The sequence below is a fragment of the Rattus norvegicus genome, chromosome 15 (genome assembly GCF_036323735.1).
Source record: "Rattus norvegicus strain BN/NHsdMcwi chromosome 15, GRCr8, whole genome shotgun sequence".
Classification (NCBI taxonomy): Eukaryota; Metazoa; Chordata; class Mammalia; order Rodentia; family Muridae; genus Rattus; species Rattus norvegicus.
Window position 1 is genome coordinate 81,306,357 of NC_086033.1, and position 17,565 is coordinate 81,323,921.

The 17,565-nt window shown below is 39.4% G+C and overlaps 1 protein-coding gene and 1 long non-coding RNA gene across 4 annotated transcripts in view; one reads left to right on the plus strand and one right to left on the minus strand.

Moving 5' to 3' along the window:
* The window catches only part of Dach1 (dachshund family transcription factor 1), a 381,684-nt gene extending 370,294 nt beyond the window's left edge, over positions 1-11,390 (minus strand). The window contains exon 1 of one of the 3 annotated variants that reach the window (XM_039093964.2): positions 10,007-11,390. In XM_039093964.2, coding sequence (XP_038949892.1) covers positions 10,007-10,836 — 830 coding nt within the window. In that variant the 5' untranslated portion in view covers positions 10,837-11,390. Of the gene's footprint in view, positions 1-4,928; positions 9,972-10,006 lie in introns of those variants that run through there. The other 2 variants (NM_001427593.1, XM_063274321.1) reach the window with 2 other exon arrangements.
* An 80-nt stretch (positions 11,391-11,470) lies between these two features.
* LOC103693764 (uncharacterized) lies at positions 11,471-17,310 on the plus strand. Its single transcript, XR_596248.3, has 2 exons — positions 11,471-16,651; positions 17,175-17,310. It is a non-coding gene; the product is annotated as an uncharacterized LOC103693764 (long non-coding RNA).
* The last annotated feature ends 255 nt before the right edge of the window (positions 17,311-17,565 follow it).

Below are 17,565 nucleotides of genomic sequence, written 5' to 3' on the forward strand. Positions count from 1 at the left end.
ATAAGCAAAGAGGTCATGACCCTCCAATCATTTATATTAATCATACATCTGAATATGTAGTGAAATGTTTGGGTACTAGTGACCTTAGGAAAACCAGTACACACTCACACACACAAACACACACACACACACACACACACACACACATATATATGTGTATATATATATATATATATATATATATATATATATAGAGAGAGAGAGAGAGAGAGAACTATAAGCAATAGTAAGTTTAGATTTCCAACTTGAACTCATCCTACACTCCAAAGTAAAACCAACTAAAATACAGGCAGCTTCTGTGTGCCCCAATGGCCAGTGTCCATGCTCCGTTGTTTCTAATAAAGATAAAACTAGGCACTCTGGAAACTGCTGAACATTCCAGCTCAAAACAAATAAAATCATAAAATTTGACACTAAGGAAGCTGAAACACATATAAAACCTACGTGCTCGGAGATTATAACAAGGAAAGACACCCTTTAAAATATTTTTCTTCTACTTAAATTAGGTAACAACTGGAGAGAAATTAAGTATAAAAGAAATGCATTCACATTCTGTTTAAATAAATTTGGATCCAAGCTCCTGAAAGCTAGGAAGCATATGTAAAAATATTCATTTTATTTAAATAATACTGTAACAACACAAGAAAACTTAAATAGCTTCAATTTTATAGTATTTGGTATTATTTAAAAATCACTAATAGATGATATTTTTAAATTTCATACGTATATCAGATTCCCTAATATGGTAGCCAAACAGGTGTTCCACACATACCCCAACCCCCAAATCAAATCTGACCCAGAAGGCTCCAATATTAAGGTTTGAATTGGGATCAGTTCATTGTTTTCCCATGGGGTAACTTGTATAAATGTAATTCTATGGTTTCATAAAAGTAGGTCAAGTTTCTATCCCTTGGGGTCTTTTGGCAATTTGAAGCATGGAAGCTCTCTTCCTGGCTACAAGTTCAAATCTGCATATCCTGCCAATGGTGTAGAGACAGAAAAGAAGGGGCAAAACGGACAGGCGACCATCTTTGATCGTCCCTCTCACTTGTCAGAACATCTAGAAGGCAAGAATAAATGTTTCAGAACTACCAAGCCAGAGTACTTTGAAACCACTTCAATTACTTATTGTTTCTTCCTCTTCCCATCTTGCACACCAGGTGATGTGAAGTGCAAGGCTACGAATATTTACTTCTATTTGAGTTACCAAATAAAGAAATGGACTTCCTGTAAAAGAAACAGGCATAAAGTTTTTCTACTATGTTCAAGTTTGGGTTGTGTCCTTTGTGATTCTACAATCATAGATGAGTTTGATAGATAGATAGATAGATAGATAGATAGATAGATAGATAGATAGATAGATAGATAGATAGATAGATCATATATATATATATATATATATGTATATATATATATATGCAGTTACAAAAAATTGTACCCATCCTTGCATTTAGCACTGATCACTGATGTTAGGACTTGACAGTTGCCATGGAATGATTGAGAAAGTGATTGATTTCAACTTATCTGGATCCTCACCAAGTGTTTTCAAAGACAATTACAGTCTGGTGCAAGAGGCGGTAATACACATCCCCTTATGAAGACGTGAAGATTAACCCATTGACCTCCTCCTGAGCAGCTCACCGGTGGCAAAGCTTTTAAGGAAGCTACTTCTCTTCGGGTTGTGAAATTATTCTCTCATAATGTATCCACTGATTCTAAATGAGAAGCATCCTCTAAAGTTCAGAAAGGAGTTAAGTAAAGCGACAAAACCGTTGAAGTGAGAACATCAAGCACATTTAGTGCTATTTAGAAATGCCTATAGTTTGGTATCCCATCATTTAATATTTCTTCATACAAATAATTCTCATTGGTACACTCTAGTTAGAGGATTAACAGCACATTTTAGTTACAATAAACACAGGAAATGTATTAAATTTTAGTTATGGTCCCAATAGTCACAGACTCTTATATATTTTAACTACATTTAAAATATTTAACTGCAGATTCCTAATTCTTTACTCTAAAATTAAAGTCCCATCTCCTTAGCAAATGTCACTGTGAATTAAAACCTTTTTTGCAAATGTATTTTATGCTTTATGGAATACCAACAAGCAAACTGAGGACAATTCTAGTGTCAGTCATTGTCTCCTGGCCTATATCCAACAGTTGTTAAGTACGCACATGTACATATATGTAAAGGTTTTCTTCTAAATGTATTAAAATCACTTCCGTCATTTGTACATTGCCATCAAGAAAAATAAAATTTACATAAAGAAAAACATTCATTATAGCTATCTCCAAACTATTGGTAAAATTTTTACACCTGTTGCACATGCAAGGATATCTCTCCTAATAGAACAATTATGGCTGGCAATATGAAAAATGAAGTGGCTGAAGTCATTCTCTTAAAGTTCAAAGGTCAAGCTAACACGTGTCTGACTCAAGAAATATCCTTTCTGAGAAGAAGGTTAAACAAAGTTTAAAGGTAGGAAATCAGAATAGAGTTGCAAGTATCAGCCAATTCTCTCAAAGCTGTAAGGAACTCAAAGGTTTCTCCTTCAAGCCATTCACTTGATTGGCACATCAATGGGATGTCTTTAACATAATAATGCTATTATTAGTACAGACTCTTAATTGTCGCTAGTAAAAGTTCAGAATACTGTTTATGATTTTAAGAAAATATTTTACATGCCAGGTGAGTAAAATCTTTCTTGATTAATATGAACATTGCTTTTCCGTTAATATATGGCCAGTACGCCTTAACATGAATTAAGAAGTAATTGTCCCAGAAGTTTCTGTTTCTATTCAGTGTTTGCCTCCCCAACTGGCCAAATTTCCTGATATATAATTTGATAGTCCTTGATAAGAATGAGACTATTTTTCCTGTTGTGCTGGAAAAAGCAATCAAACTATGTAGAAGCATTTGATACTATATAAAGGCAAAGCCAATTCAACATTGTGTATTGTTCCTTCTTTGTATTTACTTTGTTCATTTCTACTGAGGAAAGATAGCATCATCCAACGTGACTCATGAAACCTGGATCCTCCTGCCTGCTTCAATGTTCACTTTGTGAAAGGCATGTTTTAATAGTACATACAACTTCTCCCTCAGACTTTAGATGGTTTGCATACAGGAACCATGTGCAGAAACAAATACAAAAATAAGGAAATGAAATTCTCATGAACTTTCTCTTCCTATCTTGCTAAAGCTATGTCTGTATGTATGACCAACATCCCTCTCAGTCCTTGGTAACCACTCTTTTAACATGCTTTTCTACTTTGAACTTTTCAAGATTCCACACGTAAGTTAACAAATGTAGTATTTGTCTTCCTGTGCCTGGCTTATTTCAATTAACATATTCCAAGAAGTGTGGGTACATTCCAGGTATCGTAATCTGTCTAGACAAGGACAGTTTTGAATTCTGCATTTAGATTCTTATTCTCCCCTTAGTTTGTCTCATTGCTCTTGAAACTTGTTTCCGGCTATGCACCAACAGTTTTCTGGGTTGCATAGTTTAGAATACTTCATTACAAAAAAAATCACCCCCCAAAATTAAGACCAATTAAAGGACATAGTGAGTTTTGCAATTTAAAAAGTTGTACTTTACAGTGTGCGACCAAATCTCATATGGTTAAAAACACAAAAGAATCCCACATTGAAATATTTGACCAACTTTAAGTCAAGTTAATTGTGCCCAGATTATCGACAGATTGCAATTTTTAACAAACTTCATCCATTGGCAGGTATAGCATCCAATCTAGAAGAAAATCTAAAGATGAATTTCTCAATTGGGAAATTAAGAATGTTGTTTGCTGCTGTAGAAATCCATCAGTGTAAACCAAGGCAATTTCAATGCCCCTGGTTTGAAGCCTTTCACTTGGTTGATGGGCTAACCTGAATCATTTCCTTATATGGCTGGATTTGTACTTATAAATAGATACTCTGCCTAAAGTTAATCATTCACTGCCTACAGGTCAACAGCAATGAACAGACATTCGCAGACCATCAGAACTCTTTGAAATAAATAATTAAATAAATATATAAATAAATGTGCACGTGTGTGTGTGTGTGTGTGTGTGTGTGTGTGTGCCTTAAGCTTGTTAATCCAATAACAACTTATTAGAACAAACTACAACTACCTTAATCTGGGTATTTCTGGTTTCTGAAACACTATTTTGTTAACTGATCACACTATTCTAACAGTCATGTGTATATCCAACACAGCTTTAAAAAAAAGACACTTTTTAAAAACTCAGCTATTTTATCATAAAAGTATTTTGCCTAAAACACTTCTGGGAAATTTAGAAGGAAAATAAATCAATTTTAATGTCATGTAGGTTTGCGTTTGTACAAAGCTCTGTCAGGCCTGAGGTAAATATATCCGTTTGGTAACAGAGCTTTCTGTGCTAGACTTTAAGCTCAATTAAGTGCTTTGTTTTCTAATTCAACATTTCATACTTTGACCAACAATAAATACAACAAATACAATAGAAAAGAGGCCTCTCGGTGTATCTCAAAAGCTGAAAATATGAAAGCTTATATAGGTTATTTTCGTTGGAGCACTTATAGTTATAAATAAATAAACATTTATTCTTATACACAGCACCTCATATTGACCAATTAGAAGCCACTACCTCAGATTAGAAACTGACACTTGCTAGTCAGTGATAGCCTCATTCTAGTCTTTGTAACAAGTTAAATGAAACCAGGTGAAACCTGAAATGAACCTCATTTAAACACTCAGATACCTCTTATCAACTTCATGTTTCCTACCATTTCCAAAACACATAGCTCACTATGATATTTTGGGGTTGGCATCTTGAAACATGATAACCTTGAAAAAATAAAATTCAGACATAATCGAAATGTAGCAAAGAACCCAAGACATACTTACAACCAAATATTTAATAAAAAGCAGAAAACTCACCTGTGCCTACTCAGAAGGCTTGTTTTAAACTGTTCTCTTCGAGCAGAGATTCAAAAGGAGACAATTTGCAACCTGTAAGAGTTCCACTGCCTAGTGCAATTTGCAAAGCTGTATTTTGTGTTGCTGATACAATACTATTAAAATAACTATTTTACTTGATTGACAAAGACAATTGTAGGAAACAACTGAATAAAATAACTTGAAATGTACTACTGATTGATAGTCAAATCACCCTGTGTTCTTAAAATGACAACTACTTGGTTGCAAATTAAGCTAATTTGCAAATGCTATTTACATTCCGGAAACAAACATCAAATGAGAAACAATAAACCATATTATGTTTTCGTATGTTGGTGAATCACATGTAGTAAATCGCCAAAGAAAGGAGTGATTTATGCCCAAACCCTGCCAAGACTTTAATCAATATTGGGTGTCACATCCCAGGGGACAGGGGAGGTAAGTAAGGAAAAAAGAGGTGTCTGATATTTGTCTCACTAATTTACATCCAACTCCCATGAAATGCAGTAGATTAAGCAAACAGAATAAAAAAAAAAAAAACCCTGCAAGCATTGACTAATAAAGAGATGATTTTTAAAAACCTGGATCAAATTTATTAAATTTTGTATAAGGAAACTGGGCATGGGTAAGGAAACTGGGTGTGGAAAGAAAATTTGAAGCTCTAAAAATAAGATATTATTTGTGAAAATTAAATTTATTTCATCGTAACATTTACTTAAATTTTTCCTAAAAGTAAAAAAAAAATGTAGACATGCACATTTTTAACAATAATTATGTTCAAAACTAACTACAGGGAACAAATATTAGCTACATAACTCAAAAACTTAAGGTCTATACTACCAGGTGATAGTCTCATTAATATATTAGTAATTAAGCTATAATTTTCTAACATTTGTAAATCAGAAAGAAATAAGTTATAAATCCAAACTAGCTTCCATATTTCATGGCTAATCATGTCGCTCTCTTTTTGAAATGTTATAAAATGAGACACTTGGTTTTATGGGAATCATTAATCCAACATAACACAAACACTTCAAAAGCATAGTCTCTTCATATGAAATAATTCTTAAATTTCTCTGTGCCAGGAGTCATTACTGTCTGTCAGAAGTGAGTGAATCTGTATTTGTGTTGAAAATCCCTTGTCAATGCAGAGCAGACAACGGGAAAATGTTAAATAAATACTGCCCCAGGATTCTATCTTTATTAAAAACCCTTGACAAGAAAAATAAAGCAAAGAATTACTGGGAAATCTACAGTTCTAACAGCAAAACTGCATTCAGATATGACCCTGAAACATGAAAGGCTTGGCATATCTTCCAATTTATGTTCATGGATAGCATCTACTTTAAAGACAAAAGAATGCTGTTCTGAATGTATGTGAAAGGTTGAATGAGGTAGTCTGTTTAAATTAAAAAAAAAACTTTGCAAATCTCAGGCTACACAGAAGCCAAGTCATAATCTGTCTTAAAAAAAAACAAAGAAATAAAATCATCTTTCTCCAATAATCAAGAAAAGAAGCATTTGAGATAACAAATGCGAGAATCACTTTTCATTCTATGAATTCACAGAAAAAAAATCAAACTTTAATCCAAATCAACAAACAAGCAATTGACTGACACAAACAGACTTGACCGTGGACATAATGACTTTTTGTTGTTGTTGTTATTTAATGGTTAGCAGTTAATTAACTGACCTCCGCGGCAACAGCCAAGTTCAGACGACTAATGTTTAGTTTTAAAATAATAATTGGAGGAAACTTATCAAGGTCAGACTTTGTCTTTTAACAACTTTCAAATGGATTTCCCTTAGATTTTTCTTCGGTGTTTTGAGACCTGTATTTTTTTTTTTTAGCTTTACTATCTAGGAGGTAACAGTGCCTTTTTCTTCTCCTAGTGGTAGTGACAGATGGCTTCAACATTTACTCTAATTTTCATAGAAAGCATACTAATGCAATAGCCCCAAGCAAATTAAATCCACCTTAAGATTTGTTACTGTTCCTGAGTCACTCTCAAAAAAGTTTATTAATGTTTCTTTCCTTTAACATTACTTTTTTTAGCATCCTAAAAGTCCCCTGAAAATTAAATATTGCTGAATCCTCATTAGATATATATCTTTAAGCAGCTGATAATACTAAAATTTGACATCACAGACTCATATTGTATACACAGCACACAATGTTTATCTATATGACTAATCATATACGAGAAATGTTCCTACTTCTTCTATATTTTCAGTAGGACAATGAACAAATTTTCCCTTGATCAGTTAAACACCCAGAACAGAGATAAATTAGGGTGAAAGATGTCACTGGAATCTAGAGTAATAAAAATCAAGTCCTAACACCAAAACATAAACCAGATTTAAATGAAAAAAAAATAGTTTTCAAGTTCAAAGTACAAAGTATACCAGCTATTGCTTTCAAAATAAAGAAATGAAAACATAACCCTTATCATTACCATTCAACCAGTAATGTGCTTATATGCAAATTGTATATTTGTGACAAGAGAAAGTTCAAATGCAACTTTCCATTTCTTGGCTTATGGTGCTGTTTGGAGAACCTAGGTAAGTATGTATTCACCTCTTCTCGGGATAACATTTCCATGTGTTTAAGTTGAGCAGGCTTTTTATTTGATATAAAATCAAAATTTAATAGTCAGTCAGCACTTTCCCTGCCGAAGAATAGCTTGAAGTAGGATGTTAGAACAAGACATTTAATCACATATTAAGGCCAAATGAAAAATATTATGGTACAGATGAGATATTTTAAAGGGATAAACAATTCTACTGGGTTTAACTGATCTTTGGCCTTGCAACTTAAGACTCCGGAACTGTTGCGAACCTCTGGGAAGGAAAGATGTAAAGAGGGAGAAAAGAATGATGATTAGGGAGACTGGAAAGAGCAGGAAAGAAAGTAAAGAGAAAACTTTTTTTTAAAAAGTACGTTTAAGATTATCTTTCAATTATATGACTAAAATTAGCATTTAAAGTCTTGGTTTCATAATATCACAGAGTCACTATAAGGAGTTTCTCACAGGGTGTGTGTGTGTGTGTGTGTGTGTGTGTGTGTGTGTGTTCACGCCCGTGTGTGCCTTCATATGTAAAATGACTGTTGATTATCCAGCACCAGAAACACAATGGACATTGGGAGAAGAGCAGGCATTTCGTTAGTAAAGAGGAAAACTGCATCTCAATTTGTCACAGAATCAAGGTGACAGCAGCAGAAGTGTCTGAACTGACTTCCAGTTTTACCATGCATCGTTCATAACTCTACAACAATGTTCTGGTTGCTTGTGGTAGTTTTTTACGACGGGTTTTGGACCAATATGAGATCTTCTGGACAACCAGGATGACAGTTATCTGACTAAATGGCATTTAGCGATCAGCATGCTCACCGTGCCCACTGCCATCTGGCCATCCACCGGATCCAGCAGAAGCATGTGTGCGCGCACGTATGCGCGAAAGGGATACACACACACACACACACACACACACACACACACACACCCCACAGCTGAAAAAAGAGGTCAGGATAGGTACATCAAATAAACACAGAAAAGAATTTCTAGCTAGGTGAGTTAGGTTGGGATGGAGTTCCAGTCTTTTCCCTTTTCTTCCCAGACCCTACAGAGGAAGAGTCTCGAAGAAGAAATAAATGGTGGCTTTGGGCCTCTATTTCCTACTGGTCTTAACTATTGCCTTCTCACCTCTCCTGGCCGGTTTCCTTATCCTGCTAAGAACTCCTGCTTTCTTCCCCTCACCATTAAGTTTATTCTAAAGGTACCAAAGTTTTTATATATATGAATATTTTCGCCTAGTTCCCAAGTGCCTGCTTATGGTCTCCAACTTTCCCTACTCTCTTTCTCCCAGAACCTCTGAACTTATCCCTCTTCAACAGCTGGATCATTTCTACCCCGAAACTGACAAGTTGCCCCACTCCCGCCCCCTCTCGGTAGATCCTCCTGCAGCGAGCGTTCATTAGCATAAAACTGGTTGGGTCAGGGACTGTCCCAAGGCCATCTCCGTGCACAGGGTGCACATGCTTTACATGGAAGACTAGGCGAAAAGTATTCAAGCCCTTAGCATCCTATGGCAAAATGTACACCTGCTCATTTCCTGAGTTACTCATCTCAGAAAAGAAAGTGAAAAGAAAAAAAGAAAGAAGGCCGATAAATCGCACTTTGAAAAGAGGGCGAGCAAGTCCTGTTCTTTCTTCCCCACCTCTCCATTTCAGCTTCCAAGAGTCTGGGGCAGCAGGTCATCGCCTAAAGAACAAAACGTGTTTGTGCCCCGGGGCAAGGCAAACGTACTTCTTTTTTTCTTTACACACACACACACACACACACACACACACACACACACACGGAGACACAAACACACACACATGCGCGCTCACAAAAACCCCTCCCCTACTTAAGCTTCCCTCTAGGACGTGAGGCTGAACTCTTTGCTTGAACTCTCGGATTACCCCTTCTGTTCTCAGCGCCCCGGGTACTGTTCCCCTGCTGACTTCTCAGCGCGGCTCTCAGCTGCCAGCCCACCCTCTTTTCTTACTAGAGGAGCCCCCATCCCCATCCCAGAGCACATCCCCTAGCTTCTGAACCCTGAGGGATTAGGGTCACGACCTCCCTCCTATCCCAGAGCTGCCCAAAGGCTTCCGGAGGAACCCAGGACCCAGGAGTGCACACTCAGGCAGTAGTTCCCGGAATGGGTGCAGGTCACCAGCGCCACCCGGGAAGGGGTTGTGACTCCTGGGAAGGCACCTTCCTCCTGTTTCCCACTCTGCATCTCAAATGCAGCAGCAACCTGGCCCGAATGCCCTGGGGAACAGCAGGAAGACCCGGCCCGCACAGATCCGACCGCGAGCGGTGCGAACTCATCCAGGAGGTCGGGCGAAGGAGACTAACCCCGGGGACCGACAGGAAAGGGCCGCGCTCGCTAGGGCGCGCGGCTCGCGGCTCGCGGACGCGCTGAGCGGGCGGCGCCGGGAAGGGAGCAGGGGAAGGGCGAGCAGGAGGGTGGGAAAGGACCAGGGCGACAGGAGGTTCCCCTCCGCTCTTTACCTGGCGTTGGTGCAGTCATTGTAGAGGGTCTCGAAGTCCTTCCTGGAGATGAGTTTGCAGCGGTTGACTCCGGGCTGGATGGCCCCCAGTCCCCTCAGGATGCGAACCTGTTCCACATTGCACACCACCGGCGTGATCTCCAACCTCTTCAGCTTGGTGTAGACGGTGTGCAAGCCCCCCACCAAGTGCTTCAGGAACAGGTCGAAAGCCTGGGGCAGGCAGATCAGCTCGCAGCCCTCCACCGTGAAGGAAGCCACTTTGGCCCCTCTCAGATCCACCATTTTGCACTCATTATTCTGGGGGGTGTTTTCCACTGGGGACGGGGTTGAGTACACGGGTTTCCCAGGGAGGGGGCCGCAGCTGCTGCTACTACTGCTGCTGCTGCTGCTACTGCTGCTGCTGCTGCTGCTACTGCTGCTGCTGCTGCTACTGCTGCTGCTGCCGGTGCTCGCGGTGATGGGGGTGCTGGAGGCGCCGCCGCCGCCAGCGCTAACGCCGCCGCCGCCGCCGTTGCTCCCGGCCGCCAGGCTAGGGTTGCAGTTGCTCCCGCCGCCGCCGCCTCCGTTGCCGCCGCTGCCACCGCCGCCTCCGCTGCCGCCGCCACCAGGAGAGGTGACTGTGGTCGCCGCTGAAGAAGAAGCAGAAGAGGCAATGGGCTCCGGCCGGAACAGAGTTGGCCCAGACGACGCCGGGGGTCCGATGGATGGAGCCGGTGACGAGGTCGCCGAGGAGGTGGAGGTGGTGGTGCCAGAGGAGGAAGCAGAAGTGGAGATCGGGGGTTGAGGGGGGACCAGCTGGGTCGGAGGGATCAAAGCCGCCGGCACTGCCATGGTCACATATAAGGGGAAACAGAAGGAGGAGAAGCGAGGGGGAAAAGTTGCCACACACCCCCCAGAGGGGAAGGGGGAGAAAGGGGGACAAGGATCGAGGGGGGGGCAGAGACAACAAGCACTCTAGGAAAGAACCCTAGTTGGGAAGAGGGAGAGAAGAGGAGAAAAGGAGGTGAGGGTAAGAAAGAGCGAGCGCAGGAGGGGCGAGCGCGAGAGGCGCTCGAGAGAGAAACGCACAAAAGTGTCCCGCAAGTCGAAATGCGAGTCCTCTCTCGGGGCTGGGATCGCGGGCTGCTCTGGGGGGGAGGCGGGGGGGGCGGGGAGGGTCGGCTGGTGGTGTGTGGGTCCCGCTCTAGCACAAAGTTAAGGATGAAGGTGAAAAGGAGGAGGGTTGAGGGACTTGGGTTCTCCCTGGCAAGTACATTGATCAAAGATTGAGAGGGGAATGACAGAGAGAAAATGAGCTGAAAGTGCAGGCTGCCGGCTGGACGAGTTGTTGTTGTCACACGGTGCAGAGGGGAGGAGCTCTGGATACTTGAAATACCCTTTGAAGCCGCGAAAACCTCACTTACTAGTATTAACCCAAATTATCCAACCAGGAACTCGGAGCGCAGACTCCAAGAGCGCGAGACGGAGGAAAGGGGGGGAGGGTGGGTAGAAAACGGGGGGTTGGGGGTACGGAGAGAAAGGGTGGGAGGAAAGCCCTAGAAAAGCCAGGGCCCTAGAGTGGTGATCCGAGAGAGGGAGAGAGAGCTGGTCATCTACTTCTCTGGCACTGCTACCGTTACATTGCCTGCCACCTACTCTGTGGTTTCCCAGAAGACTCTTAGCTCCCACCCACCCACCCGCCCCCCAAAAAAGGTTCTGAGCAAACGCCTGAGGACTGAAAGAGCGGTGGCACAGCTGCCAGCACACCTTCAAGGATTTAGGATCACACACACACACACACACACACACACACACACACACACACACACACACCACGCCGGAGCATTTGTGCAAGCAGTTACAAAAGGAAAACCATCTCCAGCTCATCAATGTTGAGCACTTATTTTTTAGGAAAATTCACATGTAAGCAGAGTGGACTATTTTGTGTATCCGAAGATTTTTTTTCTATATTAAAATGTTTATATAAAGATAGAGAAATTTCAGGAGTTTTCAAGTTGCGGGAAGAAAGTCACTTAAGAATAATGGATGCTTCTGATAGAATTCCTTATTTCCTAGTAGAATGGAAATCCAGTGAATTAAAACAACTTCCCTTTCACCTCCCAAAGACTGGTCAGGAATAACTACTATATCTAGAAATTTCTAAAGAGATCAGCTGTCCTTGAAGATTAGAAAGTGGAATGCAAAAACACACTGGTGTTTCTTACCCAAAACTCTAATTAATTCACCTGCCTTGCACAGTAATCAACTCTCACCTCTCCTTCAGTATCCAAAGAGAGTGTAAAGCATGTTATTTAACACAATAATTATGGGGTTGCTTTCCTATTTGGAAAGTCCTGCTATGTTTTGGGAGAGTCTTTTTTTTTTTTTTTTTTTTTTTTGGTTTCTCGGTGAGAATGTGTTTGTAAATAATGAGAATAGAAACTCAGCCTCCTGGGGGACTTGTAAAGACAGAAAGGAGAAGGGATAGTGCTTTGGGGCTGCATAAGGGGACTCAAGCTCCCGTTTTTCTCCTCCTGTCTTCTCTAACTTGTTGCACAGAGACGTTTCTTTGAGGATGTTTGAGCAACATAGCATCTGAGCATAGGTTCTGTGTGTTTGCTGCTTATATCTCTAGGAATCTGGAGTAGTGAGGCATTGAACCTGTCTACACATGTTCAGAGATTTCCTAAGATGTGAGAAGGAGCTAGCATTCGACAGACATAAGAAATAAACTATTATAACAGGCTCTTAGCTTTGAGAAATTTTAGGATTTTTTTTTTTTTGCCATTTAGGTATTGAAATGATCACTTTTCTTTTTATCTTTTAAAAATCTATTGAACTCTTTGAAGTTTAGTGTCAAAGGGTACAGGAATCTTCTAAAGTGAAATATGACACTATTGTCTTTTTACTCTTGTATGCTAAACTTTGGGGGCATAAATAATACTTGTATTGGAAGACTTTATTACAATGTAAGAATTTTTAAAAAAACATTGCATAAAAGTATATAAACTTCTACAAAGACAGATGAAGCTTTCACATCTGTTTGTCCTAGATAACAAGTGTGTGATAGCATAATGAGGTGAGGTTTATTAATTTTTGAATCAGCAAATCTATTCTTAACTAAAAGCATGGGTTCAGCATGTATCCACAAATATCAAAATATATCTTTGAAATATTGCAAATTTTTAAAATGTCAAATTATTGCATTTGTGAAATACAACACTCTAGAAGGTGTTAAACTCTGAAAGAAGGGGGGAAAACTAATTTCTTTGTGAATGCCATTCCTGACTTCAATAGAGTCTAAGGTGCTTTTTAAATGGTAAATTGTGGAGTATTTCAAGTCCAGATACCACAAACAGAAAAGTCGACTAAAGTGGCCAAAGCCTGACCTTACCATTCCCGTTCTTACATTTCCTTAAACTATCACTCTTCCAAAATCTGCCACACTCTGAGGGGACAAACAGGAAGGGAAGCAGTGCTGCGTAGCAAGCCATAATCCCACCCTGCTTCCAGCCTTGGAAGCAACGTTTGGGAGCCCATTTCTCTACCTATATGTGACTCCTCCCCTCCCCCACCTCAGGTTTCTAAACCTTTTCAAGGAACCACCTTTTGCTCCTTCCAGCAAACAATAGGGTTAGAACAGTCAAATGTTGCAAAAATAAAATACACCGGAAAGAGAACCCCTGAAAAAGCATATTGGCTTTATCTTTTCCTTTCCGATTTTTGGAGAAACTCTTTCCTTCCATGAAGAGGTCAAACCGTGTTTAACACAGCACACAGATCAACTTAAGGAAGATTTCAAATTCTCCACTGAATCTTTAGCATTGAGAGCTTTTGCCCTGTTTGTTGTTTTACGTCTCTGGTTATTTAAGATACTCTCCCTCCATCTCATCTTTCCTAACCTTCATTCAATTTGTATAAGCAAAACTCAAAGTACTGTAACTGATATTAGAAAATTCTCCCCATGTTTTGTGAAGACGCATTGTGCTGAAATCAATAAGACTGTTTAAAATTCAAAGACCTGCAAATCGTTCTGTTTGTCCTTTGATAGGGCCTATGCTGATTAAAATGCTACCAAGAAAGCTTAATTGCTGCCCTAATTAAGAAGTCTTTAATTTCTTTCCTAGGATATCGTTTGAAGCTTAGCTTGTACAGTTCAGGGAAGGTATTTTCTTCCCTCCTTCTGCCCTCTTCTGGCCCCTCCCCTCCCCTCCCCCTCCTTTCCCCATTTGAGGAGCCGGTTAGAATAGGAACTAATAAAAAGAATGGTCTCATCATCTCTTACGCCACAAAAATCGGCACAGGATACAGACTTCATCGTAGTGTGAAATGCAGTTTTGAGACGAGCTGTAAGCTTTGCAGGAGACAGTGAGAAATATAAAGTAGCTGTTGCAGCCAAAGCCCTTCTGATTACCTGAATGACAACAGGCACTCTAGTGGGTGAGGAGAGCATCCTATTTGGTTAAAAGGCTCAGTGGCAAATAGGGACATATAAAAACATGCTGCCACAGCCTGTGGTTTCCAAAAGGAAGAATAAGTGTGTAAAAAGATGGACTTGTAGTTGGGATTTGGTAAGTATCATTTTATTTGAGTATAAAAAGATGGATTCTGTGGGGATTTATTTTTGACCCTTTTGATAACTCAGGGAGGCACAGAACTGTATCACATCTCTCCCGTTCTTATCTATTGGCAGGTTGCATTCACTGATTTCTCAAGTGGGGAAACTGACTAAATGATTTCACAAAGCTTTCTCTGTAATCGATAGTCATTTTTTAGGTTTATTCATGGTGCATTATAATTCTGGTAAATGACTGCAAAGAAGAAGATCGTAAGAAAGATACAATTATTGACAGGTCTAGCATAAGTCAGGTCTTCATTCCTCAGAGTTTCAATATAGCAACTGGTGTGGTGTTTTTCTTTTAAAAAAAATGAAACTTAATTATTTCTAGCAACATAAGAAAGCATAGAGGAACTGTGCAATGTGTGTACGAACCTATTCTTCTAATAGCTCACAATGTTCTGAAAGCTTTGAGCATGTTGTTTTTATGATATTTCTAAATGAAACAGCAATTTAGGCATATATGAAAAGAGATACACTAAGGCTTCATTATAATTTTATTCTTTCATTTTTCGCAAACTCCATTAGGAGCATATATGTTAGAAATCACAACTGTATGCTATAGATCTATACTAAATTCTTTATACTGACAGGACAAGGAGAAAACACGCTTAATAGATTCAAAGGCAGATTTACCATTCTAAGCACGACGTCACTCTAATTATGTTTATCCTAATTGAAAGCAAGGGTTTTTTTGGAATCTGAAATTACTTTCAGATTTTTTTTAAATAATGCAAGTGGATCAAATGTTGATCACAAGCATTTCAATCTTTCAAAATGTATTGGAAAATTAAATGAAAAGTGGAGTTTGGTACAAACAATGCCCCAGGGCAAAAAACAACTAACACTAGATTTTCCAGTCCAGCCATAACACAAATCAATTTGAGCACACTTCTATGGCCAGACTGCCAGATTGTTATGACTGCTAATTCACTCAATCAAAGACTGCATTAGCACACCCGGCACAAACAGCCTTAACAATGGAATACGTTTCTCAACAGTCCTACAATACACCACAATGGCTAAGTACAGAAGACCATTTTTACATCTGTGTGTTTACTAATGGACCTGTTTCCTTAATAGAAATTAAAAAAAAAAAAAAACCAACACACAGACTAAGATAAACTTCAGTCACAGGTTTATTAAAGAGCTATCAGTTTGACAAATCTAGAAAGATATCAGGGTACCAGGAGTTCACTGACTTTGTTAAAGATTTCTCAGGAGAGAGTCCAAAATTGATGTTTGCATTTCAGCAGTAAACCATGGAAGATGGAGAAATAATGCCAAGTAACTCTCTCAAGCCTTTGTGACTCACGGGGCCTCGCCAAACAGTCCAGCAGATAAACCTTAGCTACCTTAAGTACAGACTTCAAACTTTAAAATTCCACACTTTTCCATCCCCATTTTTACCCCTCTGCCTGAATTTTGGTGGCTTTTGTGTGCCTAGGCTCTCTTTCTATTCTAATTCTCTGCCTCTCCTTAAGGAACAGGAATGGGACTTTTCTCTGGCTGTGGTATTCTCTAGTGAAAAGCAGAGAGTTTGCAGATGAATTACTCAAAGCACAGAAGGTGGGAAGCTGAATCAGGACCTGCCTAACTTCAAGCACTGTGACTTTATGGTACCAGTTTTGATACTTAATGATGAGGTGGTTAAAATTGTTTTAAATAGCATCCCGTGTTTTTTTTTTTCCTACAGCAGAGAGATGCAGGGACATAAGCTTCTGTGTGAACATAATAATCATCTATTTGCAATTCCAAAATGGTTCAGTGGGAGAACACCATTCCTCCCTCACTCCTCTTAAACCCTTTCTGCTTATTCAGAATAAAGGTCACAAGTGTCAGAAAATACTTCTCTGGGTTTGTGGCACATAATAAGAAATATCCAAACTCAGGTAAGGGAAGAATAGCGTAGTGGTGAAAATAGATAACGAAGAAAAAAAATTCACTGTGGAATTGTTTTTCAGATTCTAAAACTGCATCCTTCCCAGAGTGGGTAGTCAACTCCTCATGATGAATTAGTTATATGTTCCTATATGTACCTACTTCCAGGTAAGTGTTGCCCATTCCCTCTGTGGGGTTGTATGAAAGACTGCTCAGACAAATAATCCTTAAAATAGCAAGCAGAGTGAGATCATTGAACAGTTAAAAGGTAGGAGGGAGAAACAGCAACAAGAATATAAATTCAGATTAAATTCCTTCACCTTTCAAATCAGGTCATCCTCTTGAAAATAGTGGTGGGCTGAATGACAGTGAGGGCAGACAGATATATTTTAGTCCTCTTTTTCCACTAGATATTGGGACTTTAATTGCAACTTTTCATATTTGCTTTCTAATTATTAGGCTCTTTTCCCTTTAAATAAACATGGTCTGAATTAGGGCGTGTAAGTAACTTAAGAGATAAGTAGTTAAGAAGAGTATGGAAGGGAAACATTCTATTTGTGAGAGTGCAAATATTTGCTAAATACTGAGACATAAATTACAGCATAATTTGGTCACAATGGAAGAAAGTTACCTGACTATATACGTTTCTCTTGATTAACTGACTTTTTGTTGTTTTGCTTCATTATCTTAGCTTTTATTTTCCTTTCCTGTTCCTTACGAAGTCAAAGAAGGGGTCGTCACCCAACAAATAGCCCATAAGATTGTTTTACTCGATGACAAAACTTTGAAGGACTGCTAGAAAAGAATAAATGTTTATTTATTTATTACTTGTTGGACGGAGACTTTTTTTTTAACTTGAAACGAAAACAATTGCTACCTTCTAGAAGCCTGTTATTGTATGTCAAGTTTCAGCCCAGAGCAAATTTTTACAACAAGTTATAAACCCCTGTAACAGAGGGTTTATTATAATGGAAATGCTGACACAACCTTAACTATAGCGTTGTAAACGGCTATGCTATAATATCCATTAAGCAGAAAGAAAAATAAGCTGGCTGATCAATAATTTATACAAAGAGTACCAA